This window comes from Cyphellophora europaea (assembly GCF_000365145.1).
Source record: "Cyphellophora europaea CBS 101466 unplaced genomic scaffold supercont1.3, whole genome shotgun sequence".
NCBI lineage: Eukaryota > Fungi > Ascomycota > Eurotiomycetes > Chaetothyriales > Cyphellophoraceae > Cyphellophora > Cyphellophora europaea.
This window is the reverse complement of record NW_008481809.1, coordinates 2,426,181-2,447,496: the sequence shown is the minus strand read 5'-3', so window position 1 is coordinate 2,447,496 and position 21,316 is coordinate 2,426,181. Positions and strand designations below refer to the sequence as shown.

Here is a 21,316-nt window from a genome sequence, read left to right as displayed (position 1 = left end):
AAGTGTTACGCCCGTTGTACTGTACTTCGGAAGCAAGGCAACCTGGTCTTGGGGGGTGATGTAACATCCAAACATGTCCAACCCGCGTTGGATGATGCCCATTCCGCCGTGCGGGGCCCGCCGATTCGCCCCAGTCCTTGGCTGAAATTTTGTGAACTTTCATGTGCAGCCGGTCAACTTTACCACATCCTCTACAACTCTACGCAACACTCGCCTGTCTTCGACTTTTGCCGTCCTACTGTATATGACCATGCCGTCATCGATTGGTCAACCACAGCAACCTAAGCAGCCATCAAGGAAGGGCAAAAAGGCGTGGCGCAAAAATGTTGACATTACCGAAGTTCAGCAAGGCCTGGAGTCGTTGCGAGAAGAAATCAGACAAGGCGGACCAGTATCGGAGAAACGCTCTGATGAGCTGTTCGTGGTAGACACCGCGGGCTCCGAAGACATCAAGAAAAAACACCAGCTACACAAGCCGTTGAAGGTCGACGAAATCCTGGCCCAGCGCTCTGCGGTCCCTCCCGTGGACGGGCGCAAGCGGCCTGCACGCGTCACTGATGGCATCCTCGAGCCTGCTGCCAAACGCCAGAGGAAGGACTGGGTGAGCAAGAAAGAAGTGCAGCTGCTCAAGAAAGACCTCGCGTCACAGTCACATCTTCAGGCAGAGCGCCTGGAAGAAGATGCAGCGTTTGACCTGTGGTCTGCTGCCCCTGAAGAGCCAAGCAAGGCAGTGGAGGACGACTATATTCCCAAGGTACGAGCCAAGGTTGCTCCAGATACTATACGCCGTGCCCCACAGCCTATGACAACGAGCGGTAGGCCTGTCCGTGCTGTACAGAACCCGGATGCTGGAACAAGCTACAATCCGACATTCGAAGCTTGGGATGATCTGCTCAACCGGGAGGGCGACAGGGAAGTCGAGGCCGAGAAGAAAAGACTAGAGCAGACCAAAATCGAAGCAGAGCGAGAAGCCCGGGTCGCGGCCAGCGCCTTGGAGGCTGAGAGGGAAGCTGAGGCGGACTACGAGAGTGTATGGGAAGGATTTGAGACCGAAAACGACGAAGCGACACTCAAAAAGAAGCGACCGGAGCGCAAGACTCAATCACAACGCAATAAGATCAAGCGTCGGAAGGAGAATGAGCGCCTGGCCAAGCACGAGGCGGCGATGGGAAGGAAGCAGAAGCAAACCGAAGAGGCAATCATGGCTATGATTAAAGCTGAGCAAAACAAAGAGCTGGCCAAGCCAGGCTCTGGGAGCGATGAGGCGGAACCCGATGTCGACGACACTCAGCTGAGGCGGCGCAAATTGGGCAATCGAGCGATACCAGAGAAGCACCTGGAAGTCGTGCTGCCGGATGAGCTACAAGAATCGCTCCGGCGGTTGAAGCCCGAAGGCAACTTGATGACTGACCGCTTCCGCAACCTGCTTGTCAACGGCAAGCTGGAGAGCAGGAAACCTATCTTACAGCCCAAGAAGAGGAAGGTCAAGGTTACCGAGAAGTGGAGTTATAAGGACTTTCAGATCAAGGTGTAGGTTTAGTAGACCCCCAAATGAACGAGGGCACGAAATAGATACTGTCCTTGAGCCTCAGCCGGGCGTTGAGTCTGTCGTCTCGCAACATCTATGCCACCAGCAGATGGATGATGGCAGAGAGAATGTGTATGGAAAAGTGGCCTTGTAGAGGGATGTGTCACCTCATATGATTGGGGGAGATGTCGGAAAAATAGTTGTGTTCATGGGAAGTGCACATTGAAAAATACATATCGTAAGATTACCGTACAGACCCAGAAGTGCTCGTATTACAAGTTGAGGCGGAGCGTCGATCCAGAGCACTATCGCGAATCCCACGTGAAGCATCATCGTCAGCGGTAGCTTTCCCATCCGCACGCAGGCGCGCTCGACCGGGGTCTGCGATATTCTATTTCACCTTTGAATAATACAGTCTGAATTGCCGTCCTTGATAATGTCCTTGTTCGGCGAACCCTCTCCCACCGAGTCGACGCCCGCCATTTCCAAGTCCCTGTTCGGCAACGAACCTGCGGCTGCTTCTTCCACTTCGCTCTTCGATGACGATGCCAACGGGTCTCCCTGGTCTATGCCAACGCCGAAAAAAGCTGCCCGTCAAAACTTGCTGAAGAACCTGTTACCCGCAACCGACGTTCCCGAGAGCTATATTGATGCCTTCGATGTCGTGGTTGAGCACGTGGGAAGCGGAGCCGTCGACTATATCACTGTTGACAGCATCCTGAAGTCAAGCAAGCTGGACAGCGACGATCGGACGCGCATACTCGGCTTCCTTGCCCCGAGTGGACGAGAAAGCTTCAAGCCTTTAGGTCGCAGCGAGTTCAATGTCCTGCTAGCTCTAATTGGCCTTGCCCAAGAAGGTGAAGAGTTGAGCCTCGACAGCGTCGACGATAGACGTACAAGTATGTCGCCAAGAATGAAAAGCCATCAGACACTGACCCGACGTAGGACTACCAAAGCCTAAGGTAGCTTTCATCGACGAGCTGCATTCCAAGGCACAGCAACAGAAGGTGTCTACCCAGGACGAGCCGAAGCCAGAATCGCCGAAGACATCACCATCGAAACAAACAAAGCCGCGACAATATTCATTCGGGGGCGATCCGACAGTCGATCCGTGGGGAAGCCCTTCTAACAACAGAGGGCCCCCGCCGTCCACCGCAGCTCATACCATGGCACGGCCCAATGGGCTTGGTGACAAGAATCTCAAACCGAATGGTGTTGAGCGCACAACGAGCGCCTTCACCACTCACGCCGCGCCAGACAGCGGCTCTGGTGGCTCGCCGCCTACTGCCCGTGAATCCGGCTCAATGGGCGGCGCTGGCTGGGGCAGTTACAACGGCTCATCTGGCGACTTCTCGGAGCAGCCTACTCTGGGTGGAGGCTTTGGTGACTCTGGCGAGGATGGTTCCTCTAATCACCCCGGCCAAAGAGCCCAGCCCGCAATTGGTGGAAGCGTTCTCGTTCCTCAAGGCACAGGCGAGTCCGTCACCATAACCCTCTTACCTGAGAAGGAAGGCATGTTCCTGTTTCAGCATCACAATTATGAGGTCAAGGCTATTCGACGCGGAAGTAGCGTGGTCAGGCGATACAGTGACTTTGTCTGGTTGCTTGATTGCCTACAGAAACGTTACCCATTCCGGAGGTTGCCTCTGCTGCCGCCGAAGCGTGTTCAAGGTGAGTAAGAAATCTACAGACTCAGAGGATATCATGCTAAGCGTGTCAAGTGAACGGCACGCACCTTGCAGGAGACGTGTCAGGCTTCCTTGAAAAGCGACGCCGTGGCTTGGTGCGCTTCTCGAACCAGCTTGTTCAGCATCCCGTACTAAGTCAAGAGACACTTGTCGTAATGTTTCTGACTGTTCCTACGGTAAGTGACGTCTCATTCTCTCCGTCTGCAGTGGACTGACCGCTGACTTCAGTACCAGGAACTTACCGTCTGGCGCAAGCAAGCCACAATCTCGGTTCAGGAAGAGTTTACCGGCAAGGCGCTTCCTCCAACCCTTGAGGACAGCCTACCGACAACCTTGGGAGAGCTTTTTGAGCAAGTTCGAGCAGGGGTCAAGCGATCAGCTGAAATCTATATCAATCTTTGCGTGCTGCTTGAGCGGCTTGTCAAGAGACACGAGGGACTCGCAGCAGACAGCTCGAAATTCAGCTTGGCTTTGCAGAGTTTGACCGACAGCAGTAAGGACACATATGCGATTGACACAAATGATGTACCGCTCCTGAACGATGGAATTGGAGCCGTGGCCAAGCATCTGTCTTCCACCCAGACCCTCTTAGAAGACGAGGGCAACGCGTGGGAGCAGGGTACGCTGGAGGACCTCAAGACCATCAGGGATTCCATGGTCTCGATGAGAGACATGTTCGACCGTCGCGACAAGTATGCTCGCGACAACATTCCCCAGCTCGAGCGTCGTATTGAAGCCTCGGAGGCGAAATTGCAGCAACTTAGGGCCAAGCCGCAAGGCACAATCAAACCGGGCGAGATCGAGAAGGTGGAGAGCAGCATCATATCTGACAAAGAAAGTATCGTCCAGCAGCACGCCCGGGGGGTCTTCATCAAAGAGTGCGTACGCGACGAGATCGTGACTTTCCAGACCACAATTCACTCCATCAGTCGATTCCATCAAGAGTGGGCTCAAGACAGGGTGAAATATGCAGAGTTGCAGGCCAGCAATTGGAGGCAGCTAGTCGACAGCGTCGAAAGCATGCCGCTGGGAGACTGAGCATGGAATAGCTGGCGTTTGGATTCTCTTCTGTACAGTGTGAGCGGTTTCGTTAGTGATCTGTATACCCTGCGGCACCATGAATGAGCCGCCGTGCAACGCTTATAAGCGAGTACATAGTAATGAGAGTCGACTGAGGTCGGCGTCATGATCAGCTGAGTCTTTGTTACCGTCTGCAAGACCAGAGCGGGCTGCCCAGTGGCGTGCTTTGTTGGGGCCCCGAGAAATTTCGCCGACGCCTGAAGTTGACGCCTAAATTTGATTTCCCGTAGGCCAAGAACGTACGATTTTTGCCGCAGAACAGCCTTTCAGACACCTAAATCGCGACGACTTCAATTCATCAATATTATCACATCGCGTTGCTGCTTCATCACAAATTGCATCAAGTCGCTTCCTTGCCTCTGAGTGACAACTATGGTCGGAGGACACGATGCCGCGGAGGCTACTGGCACTCCAGAGCCGGTCGAGAAAGGCTTCGCGACTTTGAACACGCTTAGGTGAGTCGTTAATTTTACAAAAATATTTCAAAGCCTTTCGGCGACTAATTAAACGTGAAGGATTGGTACAAAAGCGATGGTGGAAAAAGTGAGTTATTCGCATTCGTCTCTGGCTTTGCAGGAGTGAGATGGCTTGTTCTCACCCGCCTTTCACCCCGTTCTTGGGAGTCTCGATACTGACTGACTCTTGACAGAATGGGGAGCCACGAAAAGCAGAAATCTTGTCCATTAAGCAAAGGAATGGCGCTCTGACTTTCTACGTGCACTATGTCGAGTTCAACAAGCGTCTCGATGAGTGGGTCAAAGCGGAACGAATTGACCTCGAGCAAGAGGTTGAATGGCCAGCGCCTGAGAAGCCAGAGAAGAAGAAGACGACTGTCACCACGAAAGCGCCTCCTTCAAAAGCAGCAACCAAGGCCATCATCACCAAAGACAAGGCCGAGCGACCACAATCAGAGTCTCGTGGAGGCTCTGCCACTCCTGATCTTCTCGGCGCCAAAGCTGGTAACGACAGAAAAGCTCCCGTTCCATCGAAGGCAGGTGGGAAGGAGAATCGAGAAGATGGCCTCGCTCCCGACGCTGATCCAGTTTTGCCTGCCGCAGGTACGCCACTGCCGGAATTGAGCACAGAGGAGAGCACCATCGCTTCCCAGGACGTCGAAATGCCCGATGTGGATGTCACCAAGAAGGAAGAAAAGGTACCCACCATCCTCGAACCCGAAGAAGAAATCGAGAAGCTGCGTACAGGCGGCAGCATGGTCCAGAACCACGCGCAACTGCACCTTGTGCGTAACTTGGAAAAGATTCAGATGGGCAAACACGTTATCGAGCCCTGGTATTTCTCACCCTATCCACAAGAGTTCTCTGATGTCGACCTCGTCTACATTGATGAGTTTTGCCTCTCTTACTTCGCCAGCAAGAAAGCCTTCGAGCGCCATCGGACCAAGTGTGAGCTTCGACACCCGCCTGGCAACGAGATCTACCGTGACGATTACATTTCTTTCTTCGAAGTCGATGGCCGTCGCCAACGAACCTGGTGCCGAAACCTATGTCTTCTGTCCAAGCTATTCCTGGACCACAAAACTCTGTATTACGATGTCGACCCTTTCCTCTTCTATTGCATGGTCACCCGCGACGAGACTGGTTGCCACCTGATCGGATACTTCAGCAAAGAGAAAGAGTCCGCAGAGGGCTACAACGTCGCCTGCATCCTGACTCTCCCGCAATACCAACGCCAGGGCCTAGGCCGCCTGTTGATCGCATTCTCTTACGAGCTCTCCAAACGTGAAGGCAAGCTCGGCTCCCCCGAGAAGCCCCTCTCCGATCTGGGTCTCCTCGGCTACCGGCAATTCTGGAAAGAGACCTTGATTGAGCTCCTCTCCGATCCCTCGCGCCTGCCGCCACCGGGCTCGGCCACGCACACACCCGCGTCTGAGGACGCCTTCTCCTCCCGCCTCGGCCTCAGCGTTAGCACCCCCTCTGGCCCGCACAGCACGTCCATCGCGGAGATCGCGAGCTTGACAGCCATGACGGAGAAGGACGTGCACGAGCAGCTTGAAGTGTTGAAGCTTCTGAGGTATAACAAGGGTGCGTGGATCATCGTCATGCGCGACGAGTTGCTCGAGTGGCAGGAGAAGAAGCGCGAGAAGGAGCAGGCCAAGGGTGGCAGGAAGACCATCGATGCGAGCAAGTTGATGTGGAAGCCGCCGGTGTTTAGTGCGGCGAGTCGGACTTGGAATTGGTGATGGTGAGTCGAAGGCGGGAATGCAGGTGCGTGTGTGAGAGAAATTGGATGCGTGTACGGATATAAGGAGATGGTCAAGGATTGCACGAAAGGCAGGAACAGGGGCTGCCCTGAGAATCGAGGGGGTCATGCATGCATTTATGATTTGGACTCGGATCTAGCGTAGGCGCTGGAGGATACAAGTTCTTTGTTTGAAAAGCCTAGCATTTGGGTAGCTAGACTGTGGGGTATACTATAGCAAAGCCTTCGACCAGTACTGGCATCACTGCGGTTGTTCCGTTTCGCTCGTAATTCGTATTCGTACATGCCAACGTCCACCGTCCTAACGCCATCGCTAATAAGGGGAAACATTTCAATCATCGTCAGACCACGAGTCGACCGGTCCATCCGGCCCCCTCCACCGCCAGTGCTGGGGGTGAACAGCCTCCTAGGAGGGGAGCTGGGCGTAGCTCGTCATGAGTGCGTCAGTGATGCCGCTCGTTGGTCTTGATCGCGACTGACTACTGCTGTTCTCGGCAGCATTGCCACCCATCTCTGTGTCTTGGCCGTTGTGGCCGTTGGATGAGCCAGCCTCGTTGCCGTCAAGGCCGAGACTGAGGCGGTCAGGTAGGTCGACCCTTTTCTCGCGTGCAAGCTGTTCTGCCCATGCGCGGGTGCGTACGAGGTGTCTGATGTTGGCTTCTCGCCGCTGGCCTTGTGAGGCGAGGATGGCTTCGTTCACGTCTTTAGCAACCTTTTTCCGTAATGAGGGGTCTACAAGTTCTGAAAGGGCGCCAAAGTCATTCTGGGCCGTAGAAGCGGTAGGCGTTTGCTGTGATTGAGTCCAGCTTTCTCGGGGTACTATGAGAAGAGCCATCGCACGTTCGAGATCATTTTTGAAGCTGGGGGACAAAGTAGCATAGGGGGCCAGGTTCTGCTGAGCGAACTGAATCGCTTTGGCTACGGCAGTTGAGTCCGTCTTAGATGATGAGGCGTTGAAAGATGAGCGAATGAGCTCGACAAGCTGTAAGCGGAGGAGAGAGAAATGAAGGTTGGCGTCCTGGTCAAGTAGCTATAGAGCAGGTCAGCGAATTGACTCGCCATATGTTTGGTAGATAGGTGCGAAGTGGGATGTTCCAATCATACTGAGGACTGAAGGTGTTTTGTTTCTCATCTCGGCACAGCAATGCGCTATGAGTGGTGCATGAAACAAGATCTAATCATAGGAAGGTGGGAAGCGAAAGAGAATGGTAGCATACCTCAGGGCTGGCTTCGCCGATCAGCTCGATAGCTTGCTGAAGATCTCCTCGATGTATGGCATCTCGTATCTGCACCCTGAGCTGAATATTACTGTCGTCCGGTGGTTGCTCAATGTTGGCTTCCATCGCAAACTTTTCAGCCGCCGAAGGGTAGCCCTCATTGATCAGATAGTCCATGATGAGGTTATTGACATCTCTGAGATTACCAGTCAGCATCTGTGTCATGGAGAAGAGCCTCGGTGATTGTGCTGAGTAGCATGCTGATCAGACAGCAAAATAATATTGGTCTCGTCAAGTAAATTTCAGAGAGATTCCCATTTTGTCAAAAGTGCATCCTTGTGCTCGAGAGAAAGGGAAATGGTCGACATACGACTTCGAGATATGGGTCTCGTTGACCCTTCGCTCAAAGGGATGAGCTGCTGCCATGGCCTGTCGATCTGTCAGAGACCAGGTGCGGATGTGGTTGAGTATGCTCACCATGACTGCGGGCGGGGTTGGAGCGAAGGGCAAGTGCGCAATGCTATGATGCAGTAGGAGATAATGTAAGTGGCCACATTTGCAAAGACTTCGGTACCTCCTGGGGTAGAGATAGATATGATAGAATCGGACTGGGGAATACAGGTGGTTGAAGTCGAAGTGTGAAGTGCTGCAAGAATCGACAATTGCGGAAAGCTCAGGCAGAAAAGAGCCGCAAGGACGGAAGCCTTGGCATAGGCCCACTTGAGGACTTCAGCGAATCGAGTCAGGTATCTACGAAGTACCTGCATAGCTCGCTATCTCTTGGATCTTCCTTGGGCAAGGCAGACAACCTGATGGAAGAAGCAGACTAGCTTCTGGATAGATATCTGGGCGCTCTTCAACATCATCGTCGCGCGGTTTGAGGTTCTAGTCCTTGCTCTTTGCGCATATTTTGCATATGGAGCCTCAGCAGGCCTAGGCTTGGAATTACAGTCTTTTACATTCATTCGACAGAGCCTGGCACGCGATCATATACTTTTGCACACCACCATGGACACTGGAGCCTCAGCAACGCTGCAGCGAGCTACCGAGGAAGCGGCAATGTCGAAGGATGTCCTAGCTACTCAAAAGGCACACTACTCGCCGCCCTGGGCGAACATGAGCATCGTTGGCGTTGCTGGCTCTTCGGGTTCGGGCAAGACTTCCCTGGCTATTGAGATTGTCAAGGCGTTGGACTTACCATGGGTCATCATCATGTCTATTGATTCATTTTACAAGTCTCTGAATGAAGAGCAAAATCGGCTGGCTCATCTCAACGAGTACGATCTGGATTCTCCTGCATCCATAGATTTCGACAAGCTATATGAATGTCTGAAAGACCTCAAGCAAGGTAAGAGGGTCGACATTCCTGTATACTCATTTCCATTGCATCAGCGGCTGGACGAAACCGTTTCATTATACTCGCCCCATGTTGTCATACTGGAAGGAAATCTGGCTCTGAACGATCAGCGAATACTGGCCATGTTGGATATGAAGATCTTTGTGGAGGCTGACTTGGATGTCTGCTTGTCTAGAAGACTAGTGAGGGACGTACGGGACCGAGGCAGAGATATCGAGGGCATCATTAAACAGTGGTTCGACTGGGTCAAGCCAGTGTTTTTGAAATACATCGAACCTCAGAAAGAAATTGCTGACTTGATCGTGCCGCGAGGCATGCAAAACAAAATGGCCATCGCCATGATAACCAATCAACTACGACAAATGCTGAAGGACAAGTCCATACGACACAACGCCGAACTGGAGCGCTTGGGACAAGGAGTAGAAGACACCGAGCTCGGGGAGAATTTTACGCTGCTCGAGCACAAGCCACAGATACGCGGTATTGGCACCATCTTACGCAACCTAGCCACTTCCCAAGAAGATTTCGTCTTCTATTTCAACCGTCTCGCTGCAATCTTGATCGAGAAAGCCCTCGACTTTCACGAATACCTGCCCGCCAAGGTCACAACGCCTGCCCAGACACACTACACTGGCGTCAGATCCGCTGGTATAATTTCAGCTGTTGCCATCCTTCGCGGGGGTAGCTGCCTCGAGACAGGACTTAAACGCACGATACCAGACTGTCTGACCGGCCGAATGCTTATTCAGTCCAATCTGCGGACCGCTGAGCCAGAGCTGCACTACCTTAAGCTCTTTCCCGACATTGCCCAACACAAGACTGTCATCCTGATGGACTCTCAGATGTCTAGTGGCGGCGCTGCTTTGATGGCAGTCAAGATCCTGGTCGACCACGGCGTGGCGGAAGGAAAGATTGTCTTTGTGACGTGTCTGGCGGGCAAGCGAGGGCTTAAGCGGCTGCTAAGCGTTTTCCCGCAGATACAGGTTGTAACAGCAAACCTGGTTGACGATTACGAGAAGCGATGGATCGAAGAAAGATACTTTGGGTGCTAGTTGTTGTGTATTTTGGAAAATGCTATACGCCGATTAGGTCATACACAAGTAACTTCCCGTACCTGTCGAGTTTGACTCAAAACTCAGCGCAAGCCGCAAGTGAATCTGGTAGTCTCTGCAGTAAGTGAAGCTTGAGGCATCATCCCAATGGCAGTACTTAGTACTGATGTCTGATCCAAGACCGTAAATGCCAAGACCCGGATATAGGCTCCGGCAGCCTCGCGTGGAGGACGCGACTGCAGCTTGTGCCTACCTCTACCTATGAATGATCTTTCATTGAACGTCCATCGCCGCATCCTGTACCATCGCTGCAGATACCCCTTGGAAGCGAAACTATTGCCATTCTCCCGACCGCCTGTTTCTTTCCCAAACCTCAAGGGCGCCCAGTCAGTCCCGAAGACCATCCACCTCAAGTACATTGCTCGGCGTCTTCTCACCACCGCCATCATGGTTCGCCTCCCTCTCGACCCCAAACACACCTTGCCTCAGCTAACACCAATACTCAGTCCCTCCGCATAGTTCCCCTCCCCAGCCACGCCTCCAGCACCAACAACACCACCGCGCAAACGAAAACCACATCCACATCGGCCGGCGCCCCCTCCGCTCCGGGCCTGCACGACACCCTCCGGGCCTCCCTCTCCCCACCCACAAGCACCACCCTCGGCCAATCATCCAGCACGCACCCGCTCGAAGCCCGCCTCTCGAGCTGGCATGCCACGCAACAGCAGCTCCAGGCGCAGCTGCTGCGGCGACAATTCGGCATCGCGGAGCCGCTGCGCCGCGGCATGGAACTCAAGATGGTGCGCGAGGCCGACGACTTCCGGCCTGCGGTGTTGGGAAGAGCTTCGGGTGTGCATGAGGAGATCCTGACCGGCCGGGACAGCACGGTCGAGTGGGAGGATGTGTATGCGGGTCAGGATGGTGTGAAGTTGGCTGAGGGCGGTGAGGGACGGCATGGCCAGATTGGCTGGCTGGAGGAGATGGAGGCGAAGCTGAAGATCTGAGCGAGCTGCAACTGTGGGGAAAGGCCATTGCAAAGGGCGTGCCTGCTACAAGGATTCCGCCTAAGGTTGGTAGCTAGCAATGTGGCAGAGTCACGAGACACGGAGCCATATGTGACTTTCAGCCCGAGGAAGATAGAAACATGGGTTTCTTGTCAGGCTGGCGAACATAAGCATCGACAGAACGATTCATGGTGAGATACAGGCAGGCGGCGAATGGCGAGAAGATGCTTGCTTAGATCAATCCGGGTCAGATCACGTCCGAGTTCCAGCCACAGACATGGCATATTTGCTTTGCGAACATGGGAACGTAGATTCTCTTATGATGATTTTGGTCTTTCGTTCCATCCTCGCTAAATCGATTTGTCTGTAATATGTACGCCACTGATTTCCAGCCGTTGGTTGCTCCTTGATGCCGCCATACACCCACTGCTCCATCGAAAAGCTAACAGCAATAGTCTACAACCGATGTGCGCACAATAGAACACAAGAAATCACTGCAATCTTTTCCCGTCTCGTCATGTATGATGAATGGTGTGCTGGTCCCATCCACGCCAGGCTTATATCAGGGACAGCTGCAGCTCGGGAACTGCTTCGTTGGACCACATGAAAAGATCCGTTCGGCGGTTCATCCTCGATGAACACGAATAAGTCGATCAATTGCTGACGCAGAGCGTCCCGCACATTATCGACGTCTGCCAAGATGCAGCCGGATGTTCGGCGCTCGAAATGTTGGTTGTGGAGGTACAGCCTCACATAACGTTGCACCGACAACCTGGGCTGCGGCCTTGCTCGTCTCGCGCAGCAGACATGGAGCTCTTACCTCCCTTTGCGTCTTCATCTTCCACAAAATCCTGCGGCTTGATCGTCATGTGCAGCACATTTGGCGAATCTGCATTGAGTCTCGAGTCTGACGGGTGTGTTAGCATTGGCATAATAAACCGCAAGAGTAAAAATCATTACCTTTCAAGGGCGCCTTATCGTCCAACAATTTTCCAAAGCTGATTAGCCGAATGCTGCTAGGGCTGGCTGGCTTCGCTTCCCACTCCTCGCGCCATTCTCTGAGAATTAATTCCTTCAAGCCGTAAACACTCAGATTGAAAGGGTCACCCCCCGGAACCTCGACATTGCGTTTCGCTAGGTACTTAGCATTCAGCCTGAACGGATGTCTCGCTCCCGATGTAAGCAATAGTGTGATCAACAGATTCGGACCGGTCTCTTCAGTATCTTTAGCGGGCACCACTGGTGAGTCCGATGATGGGCCTATAGCAGTCGAAAAAGTGCGAGACATCTGTGCCGGAGCGGTCTCGGGTATTGTTGCTGGAGGAGGCGGAGGCGGGTGTGTAGCTTGATCAATAGCAGTAGCAGTATCGGTGCGCGTGGGACCAGCGCGGTGTGATGACGAGGCAGACGTCGGCCTGTCTGCAGGTGCTGATTTCTTGTCTTCGAGATCGGTCATCTCGACTGGTGTAGAGGTAGGTACTTCATCATGCGTTCGACCGGGCTGAGGAACGTCTTGAGGGGCGGACTTCTGTTCGGCTGCGCTGGATGCTGGTTGGTCCGACATGACGGAAAGGTAGCAGATAGCTGGGAATGACGGAAATGGTCAACCGCGTTCAGCGAGAAAGATGATTTGAAGCGAACGACTGAACAACACAAAGAGTGGTATGTCGTCGGATCTTGGGCCGAGGAACAGCTGGAGAGGTTGGAGGTCGTGCAGTCCAAGATAAGTGGGAACTGCTGGAGGGGGAAGTTGGACGAGAGTGGTGTGGGACTAGACTAGACGGGGCACGGCGCAGAAGCGAGGTGGTCGCAGTCCATCACTTGTAGAGGTATGTGTACTCCTTGGGACAGATAGCGAGATATGTAGCTGGCAAATAGGCAAATGAATGGGAAGCGAGATGGTTGTGGCGAAGAGTTTCAAACGATGGAGACGGGGCACGGGGACGGGGACGAGGACGGAGACGGGAAAAGATGGAATGGGCGACACTGGCGTCGGGGCAGGCTGGCTCCCAGGGCTCATGCCCACGAGCAAGGTTAACTAAGATGGCAGCGGACCAGGACGCCTAGAGGCTACTGCAACCTTCTCCGCGTGCCGTAGCTTTCCTGGTTCCTGGCCATACCCACACCCACACCTCGGATCCAATGACCCCAGAATATCGCACGCTTCGGCACCAAAATATCCTATCTGCACGACATGTGCTCCGGCTTCCCTCGGCTGCACTGTGGAGGCCTACAAGTAAATGACTTTGCAAAGATGTGGCGCTATACTGCGAAATGCGCTTGCTTAGGAAACAGACAAGGCTCTATGGTGGCTTCCTTACGCGGCCGGTCAGCTTAGCAATCATGGCGTTGCTGGGTCTCGATGCTCGATGACTTCAAAGCTGACGCCGACGACGTCCATGGCCTGAAATTCAGCATTGAATCCAGGCCTGGTACCTGCGCCGCTGTGCGTCCTCCCGCCGTACGCCTTCCCGCTCCTGCTTGACCCCAAGCAACCTCACATTCCCAATCTCTGCGCCACCCCTCTTGCTCTTCCAGCCTTGCAACCTTTTCTGTAAGTCCGTAACAACATCCGTGTCGTTCCGTACAAGCAGTGCGACAGCATCATAACCTCCCGCTCCGGGTGCCACTCCACCCACGACACCCTCCACGCCGCTGCAATGGTCCAAGAGTTCCGTGATGACCTCTGGTTCCACGGGCACTCCGCTCTTCCCACTCATCTCTCTTACGAGGCTCCGAGTCGTCTCGATCGTATCCCTCAGCTTCGCGAAGCTTTCCTTCCCCGCAGCCTCGACTGGTAAGATACTCAGCCTTCCCAACTCCTCGCACAGCTCCTCCTGGCCCAACTGCAAACTCCCCCACAGCACTCCTGCTTCCTCTGGCTTCTCTTTTCGCCATGCCAACATCTTTCGCACCATTCCTGGAGTCTCGCTTCCACAGTCCACGTCGCACAGAAGAAGCAGTAATCCTTCCGGCACCTTCACTCTGTCCGCGAGGATCTCGACGTCCCACTTCTCCTCCGCCAGGTTCTCCACACACCGATGTAACCGCTCTCCAAAGCCAGTCGAGTTGGGCTCGCCCAGCGACTCTAACACGATCGGGGTAAAACGACGATAGAGGCAGCTCCCATACACTGCCGCTGCCACATCGAACCCACTCCCTACTTTTCCTTGCGCCGCACAATGCGCCGCCTGGGCAAGATTGTGTACAACCTCCTTCCTTTCCCTCGTAGCATTCCCCGCATAAGTCTCCAGCAGCGCCCCTACCAATGCCGTCGTTAAAGCCGCTGAGCTCCCCAGGCCTGTCTTGTGCGCCTCGCTTAGCCGAACCCCAAAATCCGTAAAGGTAGACGAGTCCGTCATCGCCGTTCCTGGCGCGGAATAGTAGTCGTTGTCTGCCAGTATCGTAACTTTCACATCCCTCTGAAACACCGCCCCTGCACCCACGTGACTCAGATACGTCAAGGCATACCTCAACGTCGTCTCCACAAACTTATTCGGCGTCCGCGTGTAGCCCTCCTGGTCCAGTAGCTGTGTAACCTCCACCGCCCCTCCGTCCACCTGACCAGGCGAAATTGCGTACAGCCAGCTCGCGTCACGAAACTGCGGCGACTGCACCAACACCAGAGCGCGGTCTGCCTGCTGCTGGAGATACTGAGGTTTCGTCTGCCAGGGACCAATGAGCACGTGGATGCGCGCGTTGAGTCCGAACACCAGGCCAGTGTGCTGCCGGTCGAGGACCAGGAAGCCGCCCGCGAAGAGGACTTTGCCGGGGGCGGAGACAGCGACGGTCGTAGAGTCGGAGGGCATAGTGTTGTGTATCTTTTGGCTGTGGCAAGTCTGCGGGCCAGGCGTAAGTGGTGGGGAGGGGGGGTGGGAAGGCCTGCATTGAAAGAAAAAGGCGGCGAGGCAACGAGAAGTTGCGTGGGGTGGCTTGGCACGTGCTTGCTAGGTACCACAGTAGGCTTTTCTTCAATGCCGCTTACGAAGGAACATCAGGTTGGGTATACGTCTTTTCAGATCAGGTTCACTTGTTGACTGTACTTGGACTGATACTTAAGTCTATAGTCGACTGAATGTGAGGTACTAAAGATTCCTAGTCCTTGTGCCAGCCACTCTTTCCAAAACGCCTTCTAATGGGGCTAAAAACGGTTGATGTCCGCATGTCGTCGTCGTGATTAGTGGTACATCCTTCCTGCGAGATCAGTTCTCTTCTCGTCCACATTGTTCGAATAGCTCGCGACCTCTCCACTCCTGCAACGTGCAGTCTCATGTGCTGCTAACAGGCAATTGCAGAGTCTTTCCATCTCCCGTTGCCTCTGGTAAGGGCAGCGGCGGGCCCGTACCGCTCCTTCGTCTCCGCTCCCTCTCGGTCGGGCCAGGCTGTATATCTTTGAGCATGGTGCCCACCTCCGTACTCTTCCGGAACTTCGTCATGCCGTACATCCAGCTATCATCCTCATCCTTGCCCAACCAGTAACTCCTGCCAATGGCGATCAAGAACCTGCCAATTTTGCCTCCATACCCTTGACCCTCAGGCTTGGACTCGTCAAAGGGGTTTGCACTCATAGTCTCGTCCTTGCTGGCGGCCGCATAATCCATCTGCTTGGAACCCTGGGCGGCGATGTGTTGCCTGACAACCACTCGGGCCCAACCCAGCATGATCACACAGAAATATAGCCGCACGGTCCAAAGCGCCACGATTATGCCAATGCTGTTCATGCTCTCCGTACTTAATACGGCGCCAGCTACTGTGTGTCCAGAGCCTCCGACGCCAGCCGGTGCGTCACTAGCTACTGCATGTACAGTATCCTCAGCCTCCCCAGCATTCGCCACCACCTCCACGCTGGAGGCATTGACCTCTGGATTCGTGAATCCGCTCGTATGATCGATCGTGCTGGCACCGGGGCCCTTCTTATCGCCCTCGCCCACTCCCGCATTATGCTGCATCAGCACCAAGAACCACGTCATCGCAAAGACGCCTGTGTACGCCGCATTGATGACGCTGTCCAGCACGTAGAACCAGGCGAGGGCGAGACAATGCAGCGGCGTCTGACTTCGAATGTGTGGCGCAAGGTAGACCGTCAGCGCGAGGGCGGCGATGCTGTAGATGTACATCGAGAGCTGCAAGCCCGAGAGGTCGTAGCCGGTGAGCAGGGCTAGAATGCCGTACAGCCCGGAAAGTTTGTTCATAAGTAACGAGAGGGTGATGAGTGTGGCGCCGGTGGAGAGGGACATGGCGCCGAGGAATTTCTATATTCAGTCAGTGATGCTGTCGCCGTGGCTGTCGCGTGCGCAGGTAGGTGGCATTGGGCGGAGAACGTCATGCGGGATGGACCGGAAAGACTCACTTGTGGGCGTGGAAGGCGCAGGAGGCGAGATGAGAGACCCATCTTGGCCCCAATAAAAGACTGCGACTGCTGGTGTCTGAATAGAAGGCTTGCGCTGGCAAGAAAAGGTGCAAGTGAGGAGTTTATGAGATAGGAAGATGAAGGCTCTGACGCCTGAAAGAGCCCGGAAATTAAGGGAAGCGCCGGATGGGCGATCTGCACGCTGACAAGAGGCGGCTTGGCACTTCGGTGCCCGGCACAAGTGTCTAAATGTGCGATTCTATTGTTCGAGAACATCAGGGAGAACCGTTCGGGATGCAAATCTATTTGATTGGGATGCATTCTGCGTCCTAAGACATCGTGGACCTGTCGAGCGGTGCTATTCACCTACGTCCATCGTATCCATGAACTAACTCACCCACCATGCCAAATTCCGTTCGTAAAATCTCGCCAGCTGTGTGGGGACTAACGCCATACACCGTTCGTCCATGCCGTGCTTGTGTCTAGCGAGCCGTAGACAACATGTCCAACCTCGGGGAATTTAGTCGTACAAGCTATCATCGTTGCCGGCATCGCCGAAGCCGTTGGTGTTATCGCCCTCAGCAGCTTCAGTAGCCGAAGGGAACTTGAAGAAGGCACTGCCACCGGACTGCTTCATAGCCTGTGCAAACGCCTCGTAGCGGCGGATCTCGACGTCGCTGACCGAGCGGCGCGCAGCAGACATGGCCTCCTCGAAGTGGGCCTTGGTGAGCACGGGGACGGGATCCTCAACATCATCCGCGTCCATAGCATCCTCGCCACGGGCTTCGCGCTCCTTCTGCATGTCAATATCGGCAGCAATGGATTGCTTGATGGCAAGCTTGACGGCGCGCTGAGTCACGAAACCCAGATCAGCGCCCGAGAAGCCGTGAGTCTTGCTAGCAATGAAGTCGATATCGATATCAGGAGCGATAGGGGTCTTGCGAAGCTGGGCGCGGAGAATCGAAGCGCGAGAAGCCTCATCCGGTAGAGGAACGTACACCAGAGTGTCGAGACGGCCGGGACGGCACAGAGCATTATCGAGCTGTTCGGGACGATTGGTGGCGCCGATGACAAAGACGTTCTTCTTCGAAGTCATGCCATCCATTTCGGTGAGCAGCTGGTTGACAACGCGATCAGAGGCACCTCCGGCATCACCAGTAGAGCCACCGCGTGACTTGGCAATGGAATCTAGCTCGTCAAGAAAGACGACACAAGGGGCAGCAGCACGGGCCTTGTCGAAGATGTCTCGAATATTGCTCTCGGACTCACCAAACCACATGGAAAGCAGCTCGGGGCCCTTGATAGAAATGAAGTTGGCGGCACACTCGTTGGCGACAGCCTTGGCGAGCATAGTCTTACCAGTACCAGGAGGACCGTAGAACAGAACACCTCGCGATGGTGACAGACCAAATTTGAGGAACTTCTCGGGGTGGTCGACGGGGTACTGGACAGACTCGATAAGTTCGCGCTTGACACCCTCGAGGCCACCAATGTCGTCCCAGCGGACGTTGGGAACCTCGACAACGGCGACTTCGCGAAGAGCAGAGGGGTTGGAAACACCAAGAGCGAAGGTGAAGTTCTCCTGAGTAACACCCAAAGAGTCCAAAACCTCAGCATCAATGGTATCCTCGTCGAGATCAATAAGGTCCATCTTTTCACGGATTTGCTGCATCGCAGCCTCAGAGCAGAGAGAAGCAATGTCGGAGCCGACGTAGCCGTGGGTTTCAGCAGCAATAGTCTCAAGATCAACATCATCACCCAACTTCATGTTCTTGGTGTGAATCTGAAGGATCTCAAGACGTCCAGTGGGGTCGGGAATGCCAATATCGACCTCACGATCGAAACGGCCGTACCGACGCAGCGCAGGGTCGATGGTGTTAGGACGGTTGGTTGCGGCCATGACGACCACGTTGGAACGGGCCTTCATGCCGTCCATGAGAGTCAGAAGCTGAGAAACAACACGACGCTCAACCTCGCCGTTGGTCTTGTCACGCTTGGGGGCAATCGAATCGATCTCGTCGATGAAGATGATGGCTGGAGCGTTCTTCTCGGCCTCCTCAAAAGCCTTGCGCAGGTTGGACTCCGACTCACCAGCCATCTTGGACATAATCTCAGGACCGTTGATGAGGAAGAAGAAAGCACCGGTCTCGTTCGCGACAGCACGCGCCATAAGGGTCTTTCCGGTACCGGGAGGGCCGTACATGAGGATACCACGTGGCGGCTTGATACCGATGGACTTGAAGAGCTGAGGATGACGTAGAGGCAGCTCGACCAACTCACGAACTTGAGCCATCTGTTTGCGGCAGCCGCCGATATCGTCGTAGCCAACCTCGTTCAGATTGCCCTCCTCGTCTTCTCGCTGGATGGGCTCGCCTTCGCAGTGGATGACAGTATCTTGCGCAACAATGCCGTACTCGGGAGGGTCCACCTCAACGACTTTGAATTCGACTTGCCGCATCGAGGCTCGGACGGTGAAGAGGTCACCCTGACGGACAGGTCGGTAGGCCTCGAGAAAATATGGCTTGAGGAAGACATCGAACAAGGACCCGGTCAGGCCCTCGATAGTGTCGGCGATGGGAAGGACGGCGATGCGCTTGGCGTACTTGATATCGGGACATGGGTGTACAGTGATGATGTCGCCGTGCTTCACCCGCAGGTTGTGGCGCACGACTCTGTTGATGCGGGCACTGCCATCATCGAGATCATCATCGGCGAGAACGATAAGCACAGTATCCTTTCTCTTCTTGCCCTTCACTAGAACGGTGTCGCCACGGAACAGTTGGAGGGTCTCCATGGTATTGTTTGAGAGGACGATCGTTGAGTTGTCATCGTTGGTGGCGTCGGTGACCCTAGTAATAGGTTAGCTGATGAGCGTTATACTTTATGAGAGCACACTTACATCAATGAGTTTGGCTTCTTCTTCTTCTTGAGGATAGCGGTCGCGGTATCGAGCTCATCCTTCTTCTCAGCGCCGGAGGCATCACTGCGGTCTGGTTAGCTATGCTTGAAACATCAAACAGAATGTATCTTACTTGAGGTTGACCTTGTCCTTCTTAGGGACGTGGTCTGGCTCGGCAGACATGATGGCGGATGTGGATGTGTTGAGATGATTACCAAAGTACTCGAGGTATTTCCCGTAGATGATTGCGAACGAGTGCTTGATTCGCTCGAATAATGACACCTACGATCTCAGATAGTGGGATCGAGTCACCAGTAGAGATTGTGATGGGGAATAAGGAGGAGGAAGAGATTGTAGCAACGTGTTGAAGCTTGAGGTTAGTAACTTAAGATGATGCAAACCAGAAGAGTGACGGTTCCCGGAGGCGCAGCCTTGGCGTGGAACACGTATTTGGTATTGCCGCCTGCCTGAGAAACGTAAAGACCGCCGTAGAAGGCCACTATTTGAGCTGTACACTCTCTTTCGCCACTTGTGAATAGGCGGCAAGTCTCGGGCAGCAGGCCACCTCTGCTTTACTGGCTCTTTGTTGCTTCGGACAGTTACCAGGCACTCCGTTTGCGCGCCATTGCAACCTTCAACCTATCTTCGAGATTCCTCGTCGCGCCCCTTGAGACCAGCGCCGGTATCATCTCGGAGACGAGGATAGACGCTTCCATCTTATTTGACTCTATCTCCCGATCGGATTAATAGCATTCTACCTAGCTCTTGCCCCTGCCATTGCACCCTGCTGCCTCGTCACTCATTTGGTTCTTCATGTGTGATACCAAGTATCGGGCTGCTGAATGCCGCGGGACCTGCATGAAGCACTCCGAGGCAGTCCTGCCAAGTACCTAGGGCTGGCCCGGAGATAACGGAGCTGTAGTAACTTTGAACTCTGGCTGCGCTCCGCATTGCAACTTTCTACTGCCTGTGGTCATGAAACGAGATCCTTGACTTTGAACTTGCAAATCGACGAAACTCTCAGGACATAGCGAGGTTCCTGTCCCGCAATCAGACACGTTTGGGATTAACACTACCTGAGAAGAGCCTCTCACCCACCGTGGCTCGTACCAGGACGTCCAATTCGTCCTTGTCCGAAATACCCTTCCCAGGTCGTCGAAGCGGATTCACGACCCCGGATAGACAATTGCACTGCGAGTCTACTTGGGCTCGGTCTCAAGACAACTTTCTTTACCTCAGCTGTTTCTAGCCTCTTCTACACCATAACTCTTACAGAGACTACGCGACATGGCTGCCTCCTCCACCTCTTCCGAGTCGCAGAACATCCCTCTCCCCCCGTCCCTCACCAGCACAACATCCTCACTACCCACAGCCACACAACGCGCCCTCATCTCACACCTACGCACCACCAACGCTCTCCCAGATCTCTCCGCGCAACTCGCCGACTCCCTCGCCCGCACCGGCTGGACGGACCGAGTACGCGCACTATCCCTGGAGTTACTCCGTAATGGCAGCTGCGACACATTTCCCGAGCTGATGGAAGAAGTAATGCGGCGCGCGAAGATCCCGCGAGACAACAGCAGTAACGGCAATGGCAGCGCATCGACAAATGGGACACAGACCGGTGGCGCGGCCGCCCAAGCCAATGGAACGGGCACCAGCACGCCGACAGCAAGTCAGGGAGCGGCGGCCGGGGCGAGCCAAGGTGCCATTGTTGTGAGCAAGGAGTGGAGTGGTGGGCCGGACGGGTTACCAGACATTAGGATCCCGGAGGCGACGGTCGAGGTAGGGGTAGACTTCTTGAAGGACCGGATAAAAGACGTAGTTGAGGTTGAGGAAGGTGGCTGAGTGTGGCAGGCATCCGCGGGCTTACTCTGGGAGGGCACCCGAACGCATCGTGGTATGAGCTTGAAGCCGGCCG

The 21,316-nt window shown here is 54.4% G+C and overlaps 11 protein-coding genes across 11 annotated transcripts; 6 read left to right on the top strand and 5 right to left on the bottom strand.

The window, feature by feature from the left end:
- Positions 1 to 250: 250 nt before the first annotated feature.
- On the top strand, positions 251 to 1,534 carry HMPREF1541_03849 (uncharacterized protein; the record flags this gene model as incomplete). The annotated part of the gene is made up of 1 exon (XM_008718197.1): positions 251 to 1,534. One exon carries the CDS (start codon positions 251 to 253, stop codon positions 1,532 to 1,534), a length of 1,284 nt encoding a protein of 427 aa, XP_008716419.1.
- A 430-nt stretch (positions 1,535 to 1,964) lies between these two features.
- HMPREF1541_03848 (uncharacterized protein) lies at positions 1,965 to 4,254 on the top strand (the record flags this gene model as incomplete). Its single annotated transcript, XM_008718196.1, has 4 exons — positions 1,965 to 2,427; positions 2,474 to 3,199; positions 3,250 to 3,392; positions 3,451 to 4,254. The coding sequence occupies 4 exons, from the start codon at positions 1,965 to 1,967 to the stop codon at positions 4,252 to 4,254; spliced, it is 2,136 nt and encodes a 711-aa protein (XP_008716418.1).
- A 414-nt stretch (positions 4,255 to 4,668) lies between these two features.
- Positions 4,669 to 6,496, top strand: HMPREF1541_03847 (uncharacterized protein; the record flags this gene model as incomplete). Its single annotated transcript, XM_008718195.1, has 4 exons — positions 4,669 to 4,751; positions 4,812 to 4,839; positions 4,946 to 6,180; positions 6,244 to 6,496. The coding sequence occupies 4 exons, from the start codon at positions 4,669 to 4,671 to the stop codon at positions 6,494 to 6,496; spliced, it is 1,599 nt and encodes a 532-aa protein (XP_008716417.1).
- Positions 6,497 to 6,922: 426 nt separating this feature from the next.
- HMPREF1541_03846 (uncharacterized protein) lies at positions 6,923 to 7,958 on the bottom strand (the record flags this gene model as incomplete). Its single annotated transcript, XM_008718194.1, has 2 exons — positions 6,923 to 7,546; positions 7,734 to 7,958. The coding sequence occupies 2 exons, from the start codon at positions 7,956 to 7,958 to the stop codon at positions 6,923 to 6,925; spliced, it is 849 nt and encodes a 282-aa protein (XP_008716416.1).
- Positions 7,959 to 8,741: 783 nt separating this feature from the next.
- Positions 8,742 to 10,142, top strand: HMPREF1541_03845 (uridine kinase; the record flags this gene model as incomplete). Its single annotated transcript, XM_008718193.1, has 1 exon — positions 8,742 to 10,142. The coding sequence occupies one exon, from the start codon at positions 8,742 to 8,744 to the stop codon at positions 10,140 to 10,142; it is 1,401 nt and encodes a 466-aa protein (XP_008716415.1).
- A 261-nt stretch (positions 10,143 to 10,403) lies between these two features.
- HMPREF1541_03844 (uncharacterized protein) lies at positions 10,404 to 11,146 on the top strand (the record flags this gene model as incomplete). The annotated part of the gene is made up of 2 exons (XM_008718192.1): positions 10,404 to 10,592; positions 10,649 to 11,146. The coding sequence occupies 2 exons, from the start codon at positions 10,404 to 10,406 to the stop codon at positions 11,144 to 11,146; spliced, it is 687 nt and encodes a 228-aa protein (XP_008716414.1).
- A 749-nt stretch (positions 11,147 to 11,895) lies between these two features.
- HMPREF1541_03843 (uncharacterized protein) lies at positions 11,896 to 12,710 on the bottom strand (the record flags this gene model as incomplete). Its single annotated transcript, XM_008718191.1, has 2 exons — positions 11,896 to 12,053; positions 12,107 to 12,710. 2 exons carry the CDS (start codon positions 12,708 to 12,710, stop codon positions 11,896 to 11,898), a joined length of 762 nt encoding a protein of 253 aa, XP_008716413.1.
- An 847-nt stretch (positions 12,711 to 13,557) lies between these two features.
- HMPREF1541_03842 (phosphomevalonate kinase) lies at positions 13,558 to 14,955 on the bottom strand (the record flags this gene model as incomplete). The annotated part of the gene is made up of 1 exon (XM_008718190.1): positions 13,558 to 14,955. One exon carries the CDS (start codon positions 14,953 to 14,955, stop codon positions 13,558 to 13,560), a length of 1,398 nt encoding a protein of 465 aa, XP_008716412.1.
- A 459-nt stretch (positions 14,956 to 15,414) lies between these two features.
- HMPREF1541_03841 (uncharacterized protein) lies at positions 15,415 to 16,383 on the bottom strand (the record flags this gene model as incomplete). The annotated part of the gene is made up of 1 exon (XM_008718189.1): positions 15,415 to 16,383. One exon carries the CDS (start codon positions 16,381 to 16,383, stop codon positions 15,415 to 15,417), a length of 969 nt encoding a protein of 322 aa, XP_008716411.1.
- Positions 16,384 to 17,016: 633 nt separating this feature from the next.
- Positions 17,017 to 19,578, bottom strand: HMPREF1541_03840 (cell division control protein 48; the record flags this gene model as incomplete). Its single annotated transcript, XM_008718188.1, has 3 exons — positions 17,017 to 19,345; positions 19,396 to 19,479; positions 19,529 to 19,578. 3 exons carry the CDS (start codon positions 19,576 to 19,578, stop codon positions 17,017 to 17,019), a joined length of 2,463 nt encoding a protein of 820 aa, XP_008716410.1.
- A 1,104-nt stretch (positions 19,579 to 20,682) lies between these two features.
- On the top strand, positions 20,683 to 21,243 carry HMPREF1541_03839 (uncharacterized protein; the record flags this gene model as incomplete). The annotated part of the gene is made up of 1 exon (XM_008718187.1): positions 20,683 to 21,243. The coding sequence occupies one exon, from the start codon at positions 20,683 to 20,685 to the stop codon at positions 21,241 to 21,243; it is 561 nt and encodes a 186-aa protein (XP_008716409.1).
- Between the last annotated feature and the right edge of the window lie 73 nt (positions 21,244 to 21,316).